Raw genomic sequence first — 19,103 nt, 5'->3', positions numbered from 1 at the left:
ATATTAAAAAGTGGCTGAGCCCTAACTGGAGGTTAGAGCATCAGCCATGCACCGAAGGGTCGTGGGTTTGATTCCCAGTCAAGGGCATGTACCTGGATTGCAGGTTTGATCCCCATCCCCCGCCCCAGTTGGGGTGCGTGTGGGAGGCAACCATTCAATGTGTCTCTCTCATATGTTTTTCTCTCTTCCTCCCTCCCTCCTATTCTAAAAAAAATCAATGGAAAAAACATCCTCAGGTGAGGATTAACAAACAAACAAAAATGGCTGAAAGGATGCATGGGAAGTTGCAGTAGAGAGTTGTAAAAAAGAATCATGTGGAAGTCTTAAAACTGAAAAACATAAAATTTGTCACTGAAATTTCACTGGATGGGAATAGTAGCAGATTGGGCACAAGAGAAGAAAGGACCAGTGATCTTGAATAGAGGTTGTAGAAATCATCCAAACTACAGTACATAGAGGGAAAAAAAGATTGAAAATAGGACCAGAGTCCCAATGATATGTGACACAGAATCAAGTTGCCTAACACATGGGTATTCGCAGTTCAGAAGTTGAGAAGAATGAGGCAAGAAAAAAAAAAATACTCAAAGAAAGGCTAGCTGAAAAATGTCCAGTTTTGATTAAAACTTCCTTGCCCCTAGCAACCCAGGAAACATGGCCAGCTCTAAGCAGGATAAATACAAAGAAAATAACATCTAGGTATATTGTAGTGAAACTGCTGGGTACTGAAGACCAAAAGGGAACAGTGATCAGAATGATGGCTGACTTGCAGTCTGAAGCCATGTAGCCCACCAAACAATGGAATGATGTCTTCAAAAAGCTAAAAAAGAAAAACTGTCAACCTAGAATTCTGTACACAGTGAAAATATTCATTAATCATCAAGAAGAAGTAAAGATATTTTTAGATAAAAGTTCATCGACAGGGTTGCCAGCAGACATGCATTGTAATAAAATATCAGTGGGAGATCTTCATACTGAAGAGAAAATAATATCAGAAGTTTGAATCCCAAGAAGAAATAAAGAACACAGGGAATGTTAAATATGTGGGTAAATATAAAATACTATTTTAATTTTTAGTCTTAAATCCTGTAAAAATTAATTGTCTATAGCAATAATAAGGTATTGTTGGATTTATACCACCCACGTGTGTGTGTGTGTGTGTGTGTGTGTGTGTGTGTGCATATATATATACACACACATATATATATGATAAACATTAGAACATAGGGCAAAAATCAGAAGGGTGTAAATTACTGCTTCTTTTTAAAAAAATATATTTTATAGTTTTTTTACAGAGAGAAAGGGAGAGGGATAGAAAGTTAGAAACATCAATGAGAGAGAAACATCGATCAGCTGCCTCCTGCACACCCCCTACTGGGGATGTGCCCGCAACCAAGGTACATGCCCTTGACTGGAATCGAACCTGGGACCCTTCAGTCCACAGGTTGATGCTCTATCCACTGAGCCAAACCGGTCAGGGCGAAATTACTGCTTCTTAATGAAATGTATTAATACATACAATATGGCATATACAATAATATGCATCATTTTAAGATTCTTAATATGTAAAGTGGTATAATATTAACTTAGAGTATAATTTGGTAAGTTAAGGGTGCATATTGTAATCCCTAGAGGACTAGTTTTTTAAAAAAATATAAAGAAGTATATATAAATGTCTAGTAGAAGAAACAATGAACTACCAAACATTCCTTATTATTCTTGTGCATTCATTTTCTTTTTTTAGATTAAAGAATTGATTAGAGAGGAAGGAAGAGGGAAAGAGAGAGAAACATCAATGTGAGAGTGAATCATCAATCTGCTGCCTCCTGCATGCCTCCTCCCAGGGATGGAGCCCGAAACCCGGGCATGTGTCCTGATCAGGAATCAAACTGGCAACCTTTTGGTGCATGTGACGATGCCCAACCAACTGAGCCACACCAGCCAGGGCATCTTATGCATTCTTATGTGCTTATGCAAAATAAGCTTACAGTACTTTTGAGAAAATAATTGGGATCTCTTTTGGAATTGTGTCAAACCTTTCAAATTATTTTGAAAAGCCTTTTCCTTTTATTTTCATACTCTTTTATTTCTCTTTGTAAGGTTTTCTTTTTTCACCCCCTCCTGTTTCACCAAAAGTTTTCTTTATATAGATCTAACATTCCTTAGGGTTATGCATAGTAATTTTGTTTTGCTTTTTAAATTTTTCAATTACAGTTTACATTCAGTAATGTTCTGTATTAGTTTCAGATGTACAGTAGTGGTTAGAAAATCACGTGCTTTACAGAGTGGACTTGCTGATATTTCAAGGTACCCACCTGGCCTCATACATAGTTATTGTAATCTCTTGACTATATTCCCTATGTTGTGCTTGACATTCCCGTGACTATTTTGTAACTCTGAATTGGAACTTCTCAATCCCTTTTCAATCCTTTTTCCCCCAGCCTCCTTGGGCCCCTCCCCTCTGACAACTGTCAGTCTGTTCTTTGTATCTCTGAGTCTGTTTCTATTTTGTTTGTTTATTTTCTTTAGATTCCACACAGAAGTGGAATCATATGGTATTTGTCTTTCTCTGTCTGAGGTCGGACATAATAATTTTATATTTCTTATGGCTACTCTGAAAGGAATTTCTTTTCATTTAATTTTTTAATTACTTATTGCTGGTGCATAAGAGTGCTGTTGAATTTTAAAAAATAGATATTATATATCTAGCCACCTCATTAAACTTTCTTATGATTATGTTGATTTTTTAAAGTACAGAGTTAGGCAAAAGTAGGTTTATAGTTGTGAGTACACAAAACACAGAGTTTATTCTTGTGATATTTATTATTGTATTATTTTTCCATACAAACCATTGTAAACCTACTTTTGTCCACCCCTATATAATCAGATTGTTTGCAAGAGATCATTTTGTGACCTTCTTTCCAACTCTTAGACATTTTAATTTTATTTCCTGCTTTATTTCATGAGATGGATGGAACTTCAAATATAGCATTAAATGTCTGAACAAATATTCAGTGAATGCCCACTACAAGTTGGTCAGTGTTTTAGGCTTTGGGGATACAGCAGCGCAGTGGTTGGCAAACTGCGGCTCGCGAGCCACATGCGGCTCTTTGGCCCCTTGAGTGTGGCTCTTCCACAAAATACCACATACCCTAATTAAGTTAATAACAATGTACCTACCTATATAGTTTAAGTTTAAAAAATTTGGCTCTCAAAAGAAATTTCAATCGTTGTACTGTTGATATTTGGCTCTGTTGACTAATGAGTTTGCCGACCACTGCAGCAGCGAATAATTCAGACCGTAATGTTCAACAATATTAGAATCCTTAGAAAACCATAGAAGACAAAAGCAAGGCTACAAAGCAATCTATGTTTGACAACAGGCAGAGCATTGTATGGCTAGTCATTGCTATAGGAACGTGCTTCCGGCTGGGTGAACAGAGACGGTTCTGGTGGTGGTAGAGATGACCCAGAAGCTCTGACAGGGCCTGGGTGGGCCTGGGAGAAGCCTGCTGTGGTGGGTGGAGCATCAGGTAGAGACTGGAGAATGCAGGCGCATCAGGGCTGAGGGGCAGAGGGGTTTGTCTTCGTGCAGGGCGATACATGGTAACAGTTTGTACACTCACCTCAGGGCTCTTGGAGGTTCTAAAGAGATGTTTCAGAGGGGACAGGAAGGTGGGACTCTGGGTTTCTTCCATGCTCCAGCTGGCTCCCCAAACCCCAGCAACATTGCTCTTACATTTTGCATGTTGGGATTCCACTTATTTTTTCTGCACTTTAGTTGACCATCTGCCAGCTGCCAATAGAACTAAGCACTGCCCCAGGCACTGGGAAGAGAGCCGTGACTAAAAGAGCCCCACAACCCTGCCTTCATGGGGCTTGTGTTCCAATGGTGGGAGGAGGGGAGACAGAGTAAGTGGAGCACAATCTTCTCTATATATAAAAGCCTAATATGCAAATTGTCCCCTTGTGGGTTCAACCGGGAGACCGGGAGTTCGGTCGCTCGCTCACTATGATGTGTGCTGACCACCAGGGGCCTGTGTGGAACGAAGGAAGGCCCTGGTTGGCAGCCGGAAGGCCCTGATTTGCCCCGATTGGCCCTGATCACCAGCCAGGCCTAGGGACCCTACCCGTGCACAAATTGCATGCACTGGGCCTCTGGTGTAAGCATAATGTAAGCAGAGTACGAACAACGAAGAGTTCTTGGAAGGTTGTAATTTTAAATGGCATGGTCTGGAAAAACCCCACTAAGGTGACATTTGAGCAAAAACTTGAAGAAAATGAGGAAGCAAGCCATGCAGATTTCTGGGGAGCGAGTTCCAGGACAAGGGAACCGCCCTGCAAAAGCCTGAAGAGGGAGTCTGTATGGCAAATTCTAGGGACAGAGAGGAGGCCAGTGTGCAGGCGAGGTGGATGGCACTGACAGGGAGCGGCGTGCAGACCGGTATTGATCCGTGTGAGGACTTTGGGTTCACTGCTAGGAAAATGGGAACCGTCCGAGGGTTTTAAGCAGAGGAGTGATATAATCGGACTTAAGCTGTAGTAGGATCGCTATGCCTAAGAACAGACAGACAGCAAGGGTGGGCGCTGGAAGACGGGTCCAGTGGTGGACGCCCTCGGTCAGATCCCTGAATATTGTCTGAAAGTAAATCCCACAGCACATCCTGATTGGTTGGATCTGGAGTCTGAAAGAGCAGCAGAAATTAAGATGTCTCTAAGGTTTTGGCCTTGTGCCTAGAAGGATGGACTTGTTAACTAGGAGTGGAGTGGTTCCGTGGGGCGTGGTGAGCTCAGTGTTGGACATGCCCAACTTGAGATTTCTGTTAGACGTCCAGGTGCAGGTACAAGGTGGGCAGATGGGTTCATTCAAACTGAGGTCAGAGGAGAGGTCCGATCCACAGCCATACATTTGACAATGTTAACTTGTTGATTTTGATCATTGTACTGTGGTAATGTGCGAGCATGAATTCCCCCTCCTCACATTACTAAATGGACACTGAAATATTTAGGAAGAAATGGGTATCATGTCTGTAAGTTAGTCTCAAACAGTTCAGGGAAAGAAATTATATCGATTGATAGAGAATAATAAAGGGTAATAAATTTAAACCTCTGAAAAATCTAGGTGAGATATATGAGAATTCTTTGTGCTACTTACTAAGTCTGAAATTATTTCACAGTACAGCACTTGTTAAAAGCAAAGGAAAAATACCAGCATTTCCAGATAAACAACACTGAGAGAATCCCTTGCCCGGACACCTCCCCGGGGGAAGCACTAACGGAGTTCTCCGGAAGGAGAGCGGCCCTGCGTGAACACAGAAATGCAGGAGGGAGAGCAGGCCCGGGGAAGGGCAAGCAGCGATGAGTGCTGGTGTCTGTGTGATAGTTGTGGGCAGAGTCAAGGATGGGTTGTGACATCCAGGACACTGGTTCTCGAACGTATTAGTCTCAGGACTTCACTCTTGGAAACGGAAGAGCCCCCACGAGGCAGCCGCCGCAGCAGTGATCACAGCAGGCAGGAGCCACTGACGGTGCCGGAGCGAGACGTGGGCGAGACCTCCGTGCCCTTTCATAACTGCAGAAGGAAAGTTAGTAACTTTACCGTGAGAAATCCATCCGAAACCACCTTGCCTACAAGGAAAAACCTGAGTAAAAAAGTTGGCAAGAAAAGAGAAAAGAGGTCATTAAAGAGATCAAAGGGAAAACAAATTGTAAGATGAAAGCCATCAACCCCCGAACTTCAGTATTTAAAGTAAATGTAAATAGACTATTCCATTAAAAGCAAAGTTTGTCAAGATTAGATAAAAAACAAAACAAAACTAAACCCAATTCAGTGCTGCTTACATCCAACACACCTTTAATGAAAAGACACAGGATTAAAAGTGAAGTGATGGAAAAAGATACCAGAAACATCAACCAGAGGAAACCTGGTCCTCGCATCACACGAGATAGACTGAGAAATGAACGTCAGAGCGTCCTCAGGAGGAAGGCCTAACGTTTCTCAGGAAGCGGACCTTCAGTATACTCAAACCGGATTTGGACAGAACTGAAACGAGAACTGGATGAAGCCATCATAATGGAAAGTTTTAAAATACCTTTCTTGATAATTGGTGGTGCAGACAAAACATTCTAACAGCAGAGTTAGCAAACTTAGCCCATTTTTATATGGATATGATACCATATAGGGTGATCACTTCCTAAGATGGTCAGTATCTTGTACACCTAAAACTAATATAATACTGTATGTCAACTGTAATTGAAAAGGTGTCTGCATTTTAAAGATTATTATATATGCACATACATGCCTATGACGCTGTGCCCAGTAAAGGCAGTAAATGTACAAAAAGGATGCCCAGCCCCATTCATCATCGGAGAAATGCCCATTAAAATCAGAACGAGCTGTCACTTGGTACGCATCAGCACGGCTGAAACTGAAAAACCGAGGGCTTGGGTGTTGGATGTGGAACAGCTGGGACTCTGGTTCTCACTGGTGTGAGCGTAAGTTGGTGTAACACTCGGGAAACTGTCAACAGTACCTGTTAAAGCTGATAACACACATACTTCAGATGATCCAGCAGCTCCCTCCAAATAGCTCTGTAAGAATGCTGATAGCAACAGCACTATTCATAGATGGTCCCAGACTGGAAACAGATAAACGGTGTAAGAATAGGGTACAGCAGGGAGCGTGAAGGAGCCGTGGCTGCAGCGCCAGCGTGGACGAACCTCCCAAGCATAATGCTGGGCCACAGGGCCCTTTCTACAAGAATGCGTTCTGTGTTGCTCCATTTATGTAAAGGTGGAAAAGAAGCAAGCTTCTCCGTGCTGTTCGAGTTACGTGGGCACTAGGCGCGGGCGTGAGGGATGCTCCTGGAGGCTGTTACTCCACGTTTCATCTGGCTGGTACTTACGCGATGTTTTCACTGTGCGAGAATTCACCGAGGAGTGTACTTAAGATGTGTGTGCTTCTCTGTGTATTGAACACCAACAGAAGTTTACTTAGAACTACAATGAGGCCATTGTTTTCCCTTTCAGAACAACAAAGCTGAAAAGCTCGATAGCTTCGTGCAGTCCAGGTTGTGGGACTGGAGTGGAAACAGCCTCTGAGGAGGGCAGTGTCAGTACTCACTGAGCCGAAAACGGCCTGCACTGGGCCTGCCTGCAGGGCCGTCCGGCAGGTGTACGGGTGCACACACAGGAGTTGTACTTGAATATTTGTCGCAGTAAATGTTCAGTGGGGGACAAGTAAGTGATAGTACCCCAATTTAATGGGACCCATCCAGCTATTAAACAGAATGGGAGAATTCTATAGATACTAACATTTTGGAATGCTAATATGTATTAATTAAAAAAAGCAAGGTGTAGAATATTGTTCATACCATGCTATGATTTGTATAAAAACACACACACACCCATGTATATATTGTAGAAAATACATATTGTATGAGACTATAACAGCACTTTCATATTCACAGAAATCTCTAGAAGGTATATAAGAAACTAGTGGCCTTGGTTGCCTATGGAAGGTATAACTGGTGGCCAGGTGGCAAGAGTGGGAAGGAGTTGAATGTTTCACTATAGACCCTTTTATATCTTTACAATATAGCATGTACTATGGGAATATATCTATTAAATACTAAGTTTTAAAATAATTTCTAAGCCCTGACTGGTGTGGCTCAGTTGGTTGGGCATCATCACATGCACCAAAAGGTTGCTGGTTGGATTCCCAGTCAGAGCACATGCCCGGTTGTGGGCTCGATCCCCAGTAGGGGACGTGCAGGAGGCAGCCGATTGTTCTGCTTTCACATCGATGTTTCTCATTTTCTCTCCCTCTCCCATCTATCTCTCAAAATCAATAAAATATTTTTAAAATAATAATGATTTTTAAATATCTCTTAGAAAGATATTATGCAGGAGGCCAGTGTTTTGCCTTGCAGTAAGTCCAGTATAGCCACATTTTTCTTCACATTGAAACAGATCTTTGGTTTAACATGGTTGGCTTTGCGTATGCGTGTGAACATGTATGGGGAAAATGTCCTGGGACAGGGTGCTCAGACCGCAAGAGTATGTGGGAATGAATGAGTTGGTAAGCAGGCAGTAAGTCCAGGCTTCCCCTGTGGCTCATTCGAAGACATCACACTCTGAGTGAAGTGGTGGGCTCTCCCCACTGTTGCCTTCTCTTTCCTTCTGGACATTCTAAGTTGAATTCAGATTAAGTTTAAAATGATGCAACCCTACTGCTTCCTTTTGTTCTCTTTAAAAATGTAATTGAGATCACGCTCTGAATATAACATCTGCTTTTTATGTCTTAATGTATCAAAAGCATTTTCCCATGTCGTCAGAAACTGTTCATATGAATGTGAGCGTTTGACTATTTTTACATTATTGTAATATGTGATAACTTATCTAATCATTCCTCTAGACATTTACGTTATTTAAATTTTTTACTATTGTTAAAAATATAGAGATGATCCATCTTTGTACGTTATACTACACTATTATTTCTTAGAAGTAAAATTGTTGAGTCAAAGGACATGAACATTTTTAAATGCTCCTGAGATTGAGTGCCGAATTGTCTTCCAGAAGTAGCTCAGTTTGCCCTCCCACAGCACCCTTGCCAGCTTTGAGTATTCTCATGCAGTGGTTTTTAGCCCTAGCCGGGTGCTCAGTGGTTAGAGCACTGGCCCGCAGACCAAAGGGTTGAGGGTTCAATTCCTGGTCAAGGGCAGGTACGTTGGTTGCAGGCTTGTTCCCCGGGCTGGGTCAGGGTGCGTGTGGGAGGCAACCAATCACGTGTCTCATATCAATGTTTCTCTCTTTCTCCCCCTCCTCCCTCCTTTCCACTCTCTCTAAAATTCAATGGAAACATATCCGTAGGTGAGGATTTTTTTTTAAATGCCATATTTAATTTGAAAAAGTTCAGTCTCAGTAACTTCACCAACACGTCTAAATGCCGGAGTCTGCAAGCTGAACAAAGGTCCGGAATGCTTGCCCTCGTGCTGTGCGGCATGGTGGGGAAGGCCACCCGACTGGGCCTGTGCCCTGCTCTCCACCACGGCACTGGGACCTCAGAGAGGCTGCTGACTATTCGTGTGCCTCGATTCCTCATCTGTGAAGTGGGGAGAACGCCGCTGCCCCCTTTGGCCACGCGGGCTAGGCACTGCACAGCCCCACAAGGTGCCATAGCCGCCATGGCACAGAGCCGGGGGTTGTGCCCTGCAGCGGCCTGTACAGGGTGAGTGTTGGGAGTCAAAGAATTAAAAATGTAAAAAGCTCCTAAAACATTCGTTGACACTGGATTCAATCAGTTTTGGCTGTTATTTCTGGGTAGAGAGTGAAAATATGAATTTTTTATTTTCTCTATGCTTTTCTTTATTTTCTCTGTTTTTGTACATGTGTTATCTTATCAGTAATGTCCTATTTATATTACAGGTCATATATCTATATGTTACATAAGACTCTATGTATTATAGTAGAAAGTAGACAAAATACTCACCCAGCTTAAGGAATTGGGGCAAGGGGTCTTAGGAAAGCTGCTGCTTAACAGGTAGGGAGGCTGGGTCTTGACTCTCTCCCACTGCTGGCAAATAAGCGCTCAGGTATTTGCGGATTTGGTTAAGTGCTGAATACGGGTCTCTCCATTAACAAGGCTGACTGTAGCAACCAATGCCAGGTTCACTTGAGCTACACAAACAGGTGGTGACAAAATAATTTAGGTATTGACCTACCAGCACATAGTATGTTTCAAGTGTTAATATCAGATTAATATGAGGACTTTAAACATGGCAATGAATAACTCTAGGGAGTAAGTTGAATACCAAATAATAACCCTTCTGATCGCATATTTAAGATTCACGATGTAAAACAAAACCTGAGTCGAGCATGGAACATTCACGGCACTCGGCTAAGTGACCAAAGACCGTGTCCCGGTGCCCTGGACTCTAATGACAGGGTTTTCCTCAGGGAGCACAACTCTCCCCCTCGATTTGTGTCCCGCAGTAGATTGTTTCCTGAATCAGGCTGTTTGGAGTGACATATGAAACAGCGGACGGCTGTCCCTCCCGTCCCAAAGCAAATGTTTGTTTTGTTGCCGTGATGGAAACATTGCCATTGGTGAAGCAAATATTTAGAGCTGCAAGAAACACTTCTTCCAGGATGTGTCACAATAGAGCAGATGCCTGCCTTTCCAAACACATTTTTAAAAGCCACCTTGTACTTGGCTGCTGTGGTTACCGCCACAATGGGTTAAGAGAGATTAGAAACTGTGCATGCCCTTCCAATCCCACTCCTGGGCACACCTCCTCCTCTTCTGTCTTGGTTTTTTCTCTTCCAGAAAAGGGATAACCATTCCAAGTGATTTTGTTTAGGATTAAGGATTCGCCCCCCCTCCAAATATGTTTTTGTTCTTAAAAATAAATGTAATGTATCCTTTTGCATGAGAAGTATATTCCCACGGAGCGCAGTGCATAAGAATATGCAGGAAAAGTCTGCCTTCAGTCTCTGCCCCCAGCTACAGTCCCCTCTTCACCCAGACCCGTGTTACCCGTTTCTTATCTATATTTTATGCGTAAAACACACAACGGAAATAGATGTGTTTGTATGTGTGTATGCTTATATTCTTTTTTATCATAGCGGTCCCATGTACCCATCACCTGGTTTCCCCATGCTCTGTATATTCTTTTTGTTTTTCTGTTTTTGGAAGTGGTTGATTCAAAGACTTTGCTTATTTAACATGTGTTGGCTGTCAGAGAGCAAAGGGGAGCAGGCACCCCCCACCACCACCACCACACACACACACACACACACACACACACACACACACACACACACACACACACAGTGAACAGAGCACTGTGCTGGAATCGGGTCCTGCCTCTGGGGCCCCCGTGGGCTGTGGGTAAGTTGCTGCCCGGCTCTTTGATCTGTAAAACGGAAGGAAAAGAAAAGAAAGGGAACAGGAGATAGATCAGATGAGCTCCCACATTTCTTCCAGGTCTGAATTTCTTTGGTTGTCAAAGGTGATTTAAAAAAAACTTCACTGCCTCTTCGAAAATGGGAGGAAGATTCAAGTATAGTGAACGGTGTTTGTTCATTTGGCTTTCTGCGTATGCACAGCACACCTTTGGCTCACCTGGCCTTGGCCTTCAGCCTTCAGGTCGCAGTGAGCCCTGGTTATCGTACCCCTTGGTCTTTAAAGAGGGTGCCTTCCCCGGGGCCTGGTCCGTGCACTGTGGGCAGGCGACGTCGCAGCCTGTTGCCAAGGACCTGCAGGACCCCACACTGCCGTCTGACAGTGGCAGCAATATTTGTCATGCTGTTAATCCTTGGGAATTGATGATCAAATACCAAAGTCACTCCTCTTTATTTTTGTCTTGAATTTAGCAGAGCGGGATTAAAAGAAAAAAACACCCTAGACTATAGACCTAAAAATAGACATCACGATGCTGATTGGAAGCCCTCCCAGTCTTTCCTGGGAGAGATCTCAATTTGTGCTACACAGAGGGCAGCTCACTTCTGTCTTGTTCACCAGTTATACTACTCCCCAGGGGAGCTCAATAAATTTCATAGGGAAATTTCCTCCTTATGCGGAAGGAGCTCAGCGCAGTGACTGGTGTGGCTGAAATAATTTAGGGCTCCAAGGGAGTACGTCCGCCGTGTGGAATAACACATCAGAAGTAAAAGTCCAAAAAGTTTTGATCTTGGTTGAGTTGGCCACCTCATTGATACCACTGGGCCCTGGATCCTCTGACCCCAGCCTGTCGGGTTTGGAATTAAACGGCTCCCCCAAACTTGCATTTAGTTCCCTGCTAACCCGGTCCCTCTGCTGCACTGGCCGTCGCTGAGGAGCTGCCTGCTGTGTCTGCTGTCTGCACCACTAACTCCACGAAACCTCCTAGCTTGGACGTGCCTCTCTGAGTCAGAGCTCATCCCACTGAGTCCGGAGAGCAGACCGCCTTCCCTTAGACTCAGAGCGGAGCAGGCTCCCAGCCCTCAGGCCGGCGTGCGGTGCGTTTGCACCGGCTTTTTACTCCGTGATTTATACTCGGAGACGTGGCTGGGTGATAGCCGGTGTCCTTTTGTCTTTGTGTTTATTTTTCTTGCACGTTTAATGCATTTAAAGGATATATTGTCTTTATGGTTCACTGGGATAAGGAGGGGATTGGCGCAAGTTTTAATGAGAGGCCCCGCTCCCTGCGTGGCGGTGAGAATTATATCCTGGGTTAGGTATTTTTCTTTCTTCCCTTAGGTGGCAGGAGGCAGTGTTTTGCTTCTTTTTGAAATAGCATTTTTACCGAACGGTCTTTAGAAGGGTACTGAGAGGACACCCGCTTTCGGCGTCCTCGGCAACTTTTCCTGCTGTTGGAACTTCCCTCGCTGGGGAGAGGGGACAGCTCACCTCTCGCTCGTGAATGTACGTACCAGCGTCAGGGTGCTGGACCCGGCCTCCTCCTCAGAGCGGTTTTTATGAAAACTCTCTCATTCAGGCTACTGACGTTTGGAACTAGTTTTCTCAAAAACTGTTTTGCTACTTGGGGATAGTTAATCAGCAGAAAGAGCATTTGGCTCATCTGCTTAATATTTTAACCAAGTGAATTAGACAGGTTGGGGGGCTGGGGGAGGGGATTAGGAAGTGGGTGGAGGAGGCCCCATAAACAAGGTGATATATAATATTTTTTTTGTTCTCCTTTTAAATAAATACCGATCAGCTTTATGTTCAGAGACAATAGGAGCCGTTGGCTTAAATTTGCAGTTTACTGTATTTATGGCTGTAATATCAAGGTGCTGCCGTCGTAATTTCATGCCCCAATGAGAAGAGCAAGGTCGAAGCAAATGCTTCCATCGGCATCTGCTAACACACTAACTCATAAACAAGGCCCGGCTGGATCAGGTGGCACGGAATAATACAGGCTAATGAAATACAGCACAGCTTTCCATTACTGTTAGTTTTTACAGTGTCGTCATTACGTGTAATTTATGTTTAAAAAATTCAATTTTATACAAGGCACTGGGAAATAGGGGTCTACAGGTCATCCAACGACTTTTAGAGGCTCTGAGAGTCCTTATTGTACTCCTCTGTTCCAACAAAATGTTAATAAAATAAAATAAAAATACTTTTTCCCTTTCCCCTCCCCTAACCTTTTCTCAGAGAGTTGATTTTTCTTTTAATTTGGGGAGTCTTTTTAGCCAGCTGTCTTCTCTGCCTCATCTCCGTCCAGAGTGTGCACGGGCAGATAACTAGTTGTTCTGAGAGAGGTCACCCCTGCTCGGTCTCCGTGAATCACCTGAGTCCCGTGGGCAGAGGGACTGTGATGGGGAGGACGCTGGCCAGAGTGGCCAGCCCGGAACCGCCGTCCTTTGCCGCTGGCCCTCTGGCCCCGTTCCCTAATAAACCTGGGGCTGGGCCGGGAGGGGCTGTCAGGCGTTCATTATCTTGCTTATGTCCCAGCTCTCCCTGACCCCGCTGTCCTGCTTGTTTCCTGACCTGAGATGCAGAGAACACTGCTGTCCGCGGCCATCTGTCTTTCCGCTTCACCTGCTCAGGGCCAGGCCCCGTGGCAGTGCCGTGCGGTCCCCACAGCCAGTCCCGCAGGAAACAGCCAGCCCTCCTCCATGCCCTGTCTGAGTCCTGGGAAAGGACCCCGCCTCTGCAGCTCACAGCGTCCACCGTCTACCGGTTGGTTTGGGTTTGTTTGCATTTTAACAAAACGTTTGGAAAAAGAAAGCACGTTTGTTTATCTTCTAAGAAAAACAAGCAGGTGTGGCAGCCCCGAGCACTCACTCCAGTGGAGCTCACTTGCCTGTGCTTTTAAAGGGATCTCACCCTGAAGAAAGTGCTGGAAAAGAAGTCCTTGGCCGGCTTCTGCATAAAGGGAGGCTCCCCATAAAGGGAGCTGTTTCTGGGAGTAACTCCCAGAGAGCCGGGGGGTCAGGGCTGGGACTTCACGTGCGCAGTGGGGTCCTTACAGCCTCCGAGCCAGACGCCCTGCTCCTCCTGCCCACCTGGGACCAGTCCCCTCGGCCCTCCCTCCTCCTCTGCCTGAAGCTAGTGAGTGGAGGGGCTCCCTGTCAGATAGTTTTTAATTGTCAGGGTCACAGATCGGGGCGGGGTGGGGGGGTGCTGGCTCTTGGAGTCGGCAGGCGGCGGAGCTGAGGTCACTGAAGGAGCCCCTGCATGCACAGGGCTAGTGATATCCGGTAACGCAGTTGACACCCCAACTGAAAAATTTTCAGGTTTTAATAAAATTGGCTACTTCTCCCAAAGGTAGCAGCTAAAGGAAGACTTGGGGCAGACGGGAGGGGAAGAGGTTTGCCTGCCACAGACTGACACCCTTAGCTCCATCTCTGCTCAGCTCAGCCCCTGCGCGGTCCCTGGGTTGTTAGATTATTTCTTGCAGATAGCAATCAACTGGAAGGAAGTGTGTGTGTCTAATTTGCATGAGATTATTTAAAACAAAAAAAAAAAAGGTCTGCATTAGTCAGGGTGATGGTAAACAACGCAAAGAGATGCCTTTTATAATGTAGCCTGTGCCTCAGCTTTCAGAGCCAAATATAATTCACTTACAATTGGCAGTTTCCTTTATTATTCCTTTTAACCTTTTGGATTCTGCAAGGTCTCTCTCCGAGCTCCGGTGTTTCTCAGCGGGAGTGGGTGGCACCTGGATGTGTCGTGTGGGTTCTGTGGCAGCACCTCATCCCTAAGGGCAGGGCCACTCAGCACCAGGAGCCCAGAAGTGGGGAGAGAACGGTGTGTTCCGAGAGATGTCCCCTCCGCCCCTCCGCTCAGGCTCCACAGTCCCAGCTGATTGACCTGAGAGGTCCACCTGTCGAGTCCTGACCCTGGCCACCCTCCCTGAGCTGGGACACGCCAGAGGAAGAGGCACTGGGAAGGGCGGGCAGCAGCCTGTGGGGGGCTTCGGGCTTATTTGGGGTTAGAATTCTAGGCTGAGATCAGGTCACTCCGCCCTTGTCACTCGGGGCTGTTCAAAAAGTTGCCCAGGTGTCATTGCCGAGAGGACCCAGGTGTTGGCTCCTGTGATGTTGGGTCAGCCCGGAAACAGCACCCGGGGCTCCTCCCTGTGCAGGGTGTCACGTGGGGAAGGGAGCAAAGAGGTTTGGTCCTTGTGTAAACCCCCTCCCTGAGACTGAAGACTTAAGACTTAAGTGTGCAGTTGCGGTGTGACTGCGCTGTAGTGGGGAGCCACGAGGCTGAGGTGGGAAGCCCACTTGTCACCCAGCAGTTCTAGGCCCTCAACTCGCATGCTTTGAGGCATATTTTTCACCCTCCTTGGGCCTCCGTTTTTTTAATCTGTTAAATGAAGGCAATGACTGGGATAATGGTTCAGCTCTGAAATTACATTGTTCAGTGAGATCATTAAAATGCTTATTTTTTTTAAAAAAAAAAGAAGAAAAATGATTCACTTTATGTAACTAAATCAAAATCCTGACTCTCGGAGGACTAGGGATATCAGACTTCCAGCCAGTGTAAATTTAAGGCATCAAATGATAAGGTCTCTGAAAAACAAGAGCTTGGGAGGATGTGCTGATGCCCTTTAAACCGCGGCCTCACTCCTGGGCTCGGCTGCAATAATGCAAGGAACATGTTTTATTAGGAAAATAGGCTTCGGCAAAGCTCAGAGCCAGAGGGCAGAACAACGGGCAGCGAGTCCTGTCCCTTTAACCAGCTCCGGCTCTCAGGGCCTCAGCCCAGCCTGCAACTTACTGTATATTTCCCCAGCGTTAAACATTATCGTACTTGTTTATATTTGAAAGAGCCAAAAGGGAAAATGAGAATGCAACTGAATGCTCCTTTTGGGAAAATTATCCTTATTTGCAGCCAGCGGCTGACAAGGCACACGCACCCCCAGGTCTGTGGAGTTGCGTGGCGCACCAGTGACCGGCAGCCTGTGCTGACGGCGCACGGGCCGCCTGCTTCCCCGGCGGCTGATTGCGGACTGGTTAAAGCCGCACCTTTTCTGCTGGAACCCTGACAGGGCTTCCCTTCCTGTCCAGGAGGAGACGTGCTCTCAGTTTTTCCTCGGCTTGTCTGTCTCTCCCGCCCCTGTGCAGTGAGCTGGGGGTTGGGGAGGAGGGACGAGCCCCATGTCGCCCCATATACTCAGATCTGCCTTTGCGTTTTGAAGGAGCTCAGTGCCAGTAAATGACCCTCCTTGCCCCCTGGCAGCCTTTCCCTCTGCCCATCAATCTGCCGAGAGACTTCACAGAGCTGTGGCCCGGCCTGCCAGCCGCTCAACTGTGTGTGCGGAGAAGGGAGAGCCGCAGTGTTAAATGGGGCCACGTCTCAGCCGCCCAGCACAGGGAGAAGGGTCCGGGGCTGGTTGGAACAGTTCAGGCATTCTCCCCAGAAAAGTCTGGGGCGGCTGCAGCCCACTCACGCCGGTGCGGAGCCGGGTGCGGGGCCGGGCAGCGCCGTGCTGCGGAGTGTTAACGTGCTCCATCTAGTAGCCCCTTGGCACAGAGCGAGCGGCACCAGCTTCGGAAGATGCTGATCCTCAGAACCTCCTTACTTACGTCATCCCCCCCAGGGGCAGGTAGACCACGCTGTGGGCCTCTAATGGAGGGCTGCGGACCAGATGTGGGAAAGCTCCAGGCTCTAGTTTAAAAGCTCCGTGCTGCGGCCGGACTGGAGATTGGGGTTCCCGGAACGGCGCGGCCGGCCGGGGCGCTCTGTCGTGGACCAGCAGCGACCTCCACCTGCCTTTCCCTCCCCAGTGGCCAGAGCGCCATTGCACACGCATGTTACTTCCGTTACTCCCGAGCGGCCCCGCGGGGGAGTTGTTCTCACTCCGGGTGCCGCGCTTCGTTCCACGCTTTGGGCTGGTTGGTGCCCTCTCTCCTCCCACAGAGCCAGCGCCCCCGGCTGCCTCGGAAAGCTTCCGGCCATGTGCCCCTGGAATGGGGCCCCCCTGGGTCTTCCCCTGCCTTTTATTCCTCCCTGGGTTCCTCCATGGGCAGATCCTCTCCACGTGGTGTAGCCACTGCAGATGGCGCCCTGCCATTTCCTCAGGTCCCGTGTGCAGCGTGGTGGAGAGCGTCAGGAAGACTGAAAAAAAGGGGGGGGGGGGCAATGAAAAACTAGCCAAAGGCGATATAGGCAGCCTGTGATAGGCTAGAGTAATAATCATCTCAAAGTTTGGGCCTGGCCTTGTTTTGATCTGTTTTCTTGTTTTATTTTCTTCTTTACATTCTATATCCCATTCATACTAATCACAGTCAGTCCTGATTTTTCTTTTTATTTCTGCATTTGTCATAAAATAAAGCAAATTATTCCCGTCTTCGGAAACGATCTAGACTAATTAGTCGTCTCACCCAATAATTAGTTTTTTGTTTCCCTGTCTGTTTTCATGCATTATTGTTAGTTTTTTCCCCTCTTTTTTTTAACACCATTACAGATTAAAATGAGCCACATTTGCAGTTGATGGTATCTGTTTTCAGGGGAAGAATGGAGAATTGCAGTACAGAGCGACTTCAAAAGCAGCAATAAACTCAAGGATAAATTAAGGAAATTGAATGAGCCACATTTGGAAGCAGTGTTGAGGCTAATATTCTGTCGCTTAAGGTTAAATTGCAACTGAGAGAGGTTCCAGAGAATCCGAAATCGGAGAGGCAGCTTCCCAGGATGCTAGGCGTTCCGTGGCTCTCGGGGTCTTTTCTCAATGAAGGTTTCGTAGCAGCCATGGGCCGTGGACAAGGCACTCACTCACCGGCAATCCTGTGCTCTTCTCCCCCAGGCCTGACCGACGAGGAGATCGATGTGGCCTTCCAGCAGTCGGGCACGGCGGCCGACGAGCCTGCGGCCTTGGGCTCAGCCGCACAGGTGGTTCCTGTCCAGCCCCCTCACCTCGTGCCTCAGCCGTACAGTAAGTCACCCGCTCAGCTCCTGCTCCCACCTCGATGGGGTTCAGGGCTGTGGCCCAGAGCAGCGCTCCCCTCTCCCAGGCTCAGCAAGCCGGGGGACTGGGAGGCCTAGCAGGCGGCTCTTGTTTCTTCCCAGAAGAATGTGACACACCCAAACCTTCTAGACAAACTTCGAAGTCTGTGACAAAGGTTTAAGAAGAAGAGACGAGGGGCCAGAATAAATGATTTTATTAATGTGTTGTGTCAAGTATTATGGTTATAAGTAAGAATCTATCAAAGTACGCATTGGCTCAGTTTCCATTTTCTTAGAGCAGTGCTTTTGCATGTTATTGTTACTCTAAGAGGGACGCACATGAAGTTTGGATTCATGAGTGCATTCTCGTTTGCTCGCTAAAATAACTTGCCTCCCAGTTTTATTTTTTAAAGTTCATATTAGTAGATTTAGACTGCCCTTCTCCCCCCCTCCCTCTCTCCCTCCCTCCTTCCCTCTCTCCCTCCCTCCCTCCCTCCCCCCCTCCCTCCCTCCCTCCCTCCCTCCCTCCCTTATCCTGGCTATCCCATGTATATTTATGCAGTGGCAGTCCGTTAGAAAATTTCAGATTAGATGTAAATGTCCTTTTTGTATGTAGTGTTTAATTATAACATGAGACCGTGGCCCACAGGAGGTTTTGTTGTTTTTAAATAAAAGCTGTTTTAGGAATTGAGGTTCTTTAAACTAGTAATAAATGCACACCTCAAATACAGCCAGAACCCTTGTTTAAGTCACCTGTACAAAGTCTAAAAAGGTTAAACTTGACTCCAAAGTGATGAAAAATAGCTCAGTTTTGTGTCTTTAATGTAACTCAGCCTTGGATTTGTCGTCTTTCAAAATGCCTTCTGTATAATTGTCTGTCTCGGCAGTTTTATTTTTTCAAAACATGATTTAAAACGGTGTTAGCGATCGGATTTTAAAAGGCGTGATTTCAACCCCTGCCGCGTGGTCTGGAGCTCCCTCTGGCTCCCTCTGCCATCCTCCCTGGCTCAGCCCCCGCGGGGGCAAGATCACTGTGCAGAGCAGGGCCGGGCAGTGGTTAGAGCCGCTCGCTGTGTGTGCCCAGCTCTCATTTAGACTGCTGCTTGCTTTTCTCTGTGGATGAGGCTGAAGGGGTGAGGCCAGGTAGCGCACACTCACACGCTGTCATCCGTGGTCGCCTTGTCTGACAAACCACTGGTGCCATGTGGCTGAGACGAGAGGA

At 46.5% G+C, this 19,103-nt stretch overlaps 1 protein-coding gene across 1 annotated transcript in view; it reads left to right on the top strand.

Annotated features, from left to right (window-relative positions):
- PEX14 (peroxisomal biogenesis factor 14) overlaps positions 1-19,103 on the top strand; it is a 131,139-nt gene that overhangs the window by 88,118 nt on the left and 23,918 nt on the right. The window contains exon 4 of the mRNA XM_079777453.1: positions 17,742-17,870. Within this exon, the coding sequence (XP_079633579.1) occupies positions 17,742-17,870 (129 nt within the window). The remainder of the gene's footprint in view (positions 1-17,741; positions 17,871-19,103) is intronic.

The sequence above is a fragment of the Cnephaeus nilssonii genome (genome assembly GCF_951640355.1).
Source record: "Cnephaeus nilssonii genome assembly, chromosome: 7".
Classification (NCBI taxonomy): domain Eukaryota; kingdom Metazoa; phylum Chordata; class Mammalia; order Chiroptera; family Vespertilionidae; genus Cnephaeus; species Cnephaeus nilssonii.
The sequence above is the reverse complement of the archived record's forward strand: the minus strand, read 5'-3'. Positions and strand labels throughout refer to the sequence as shown.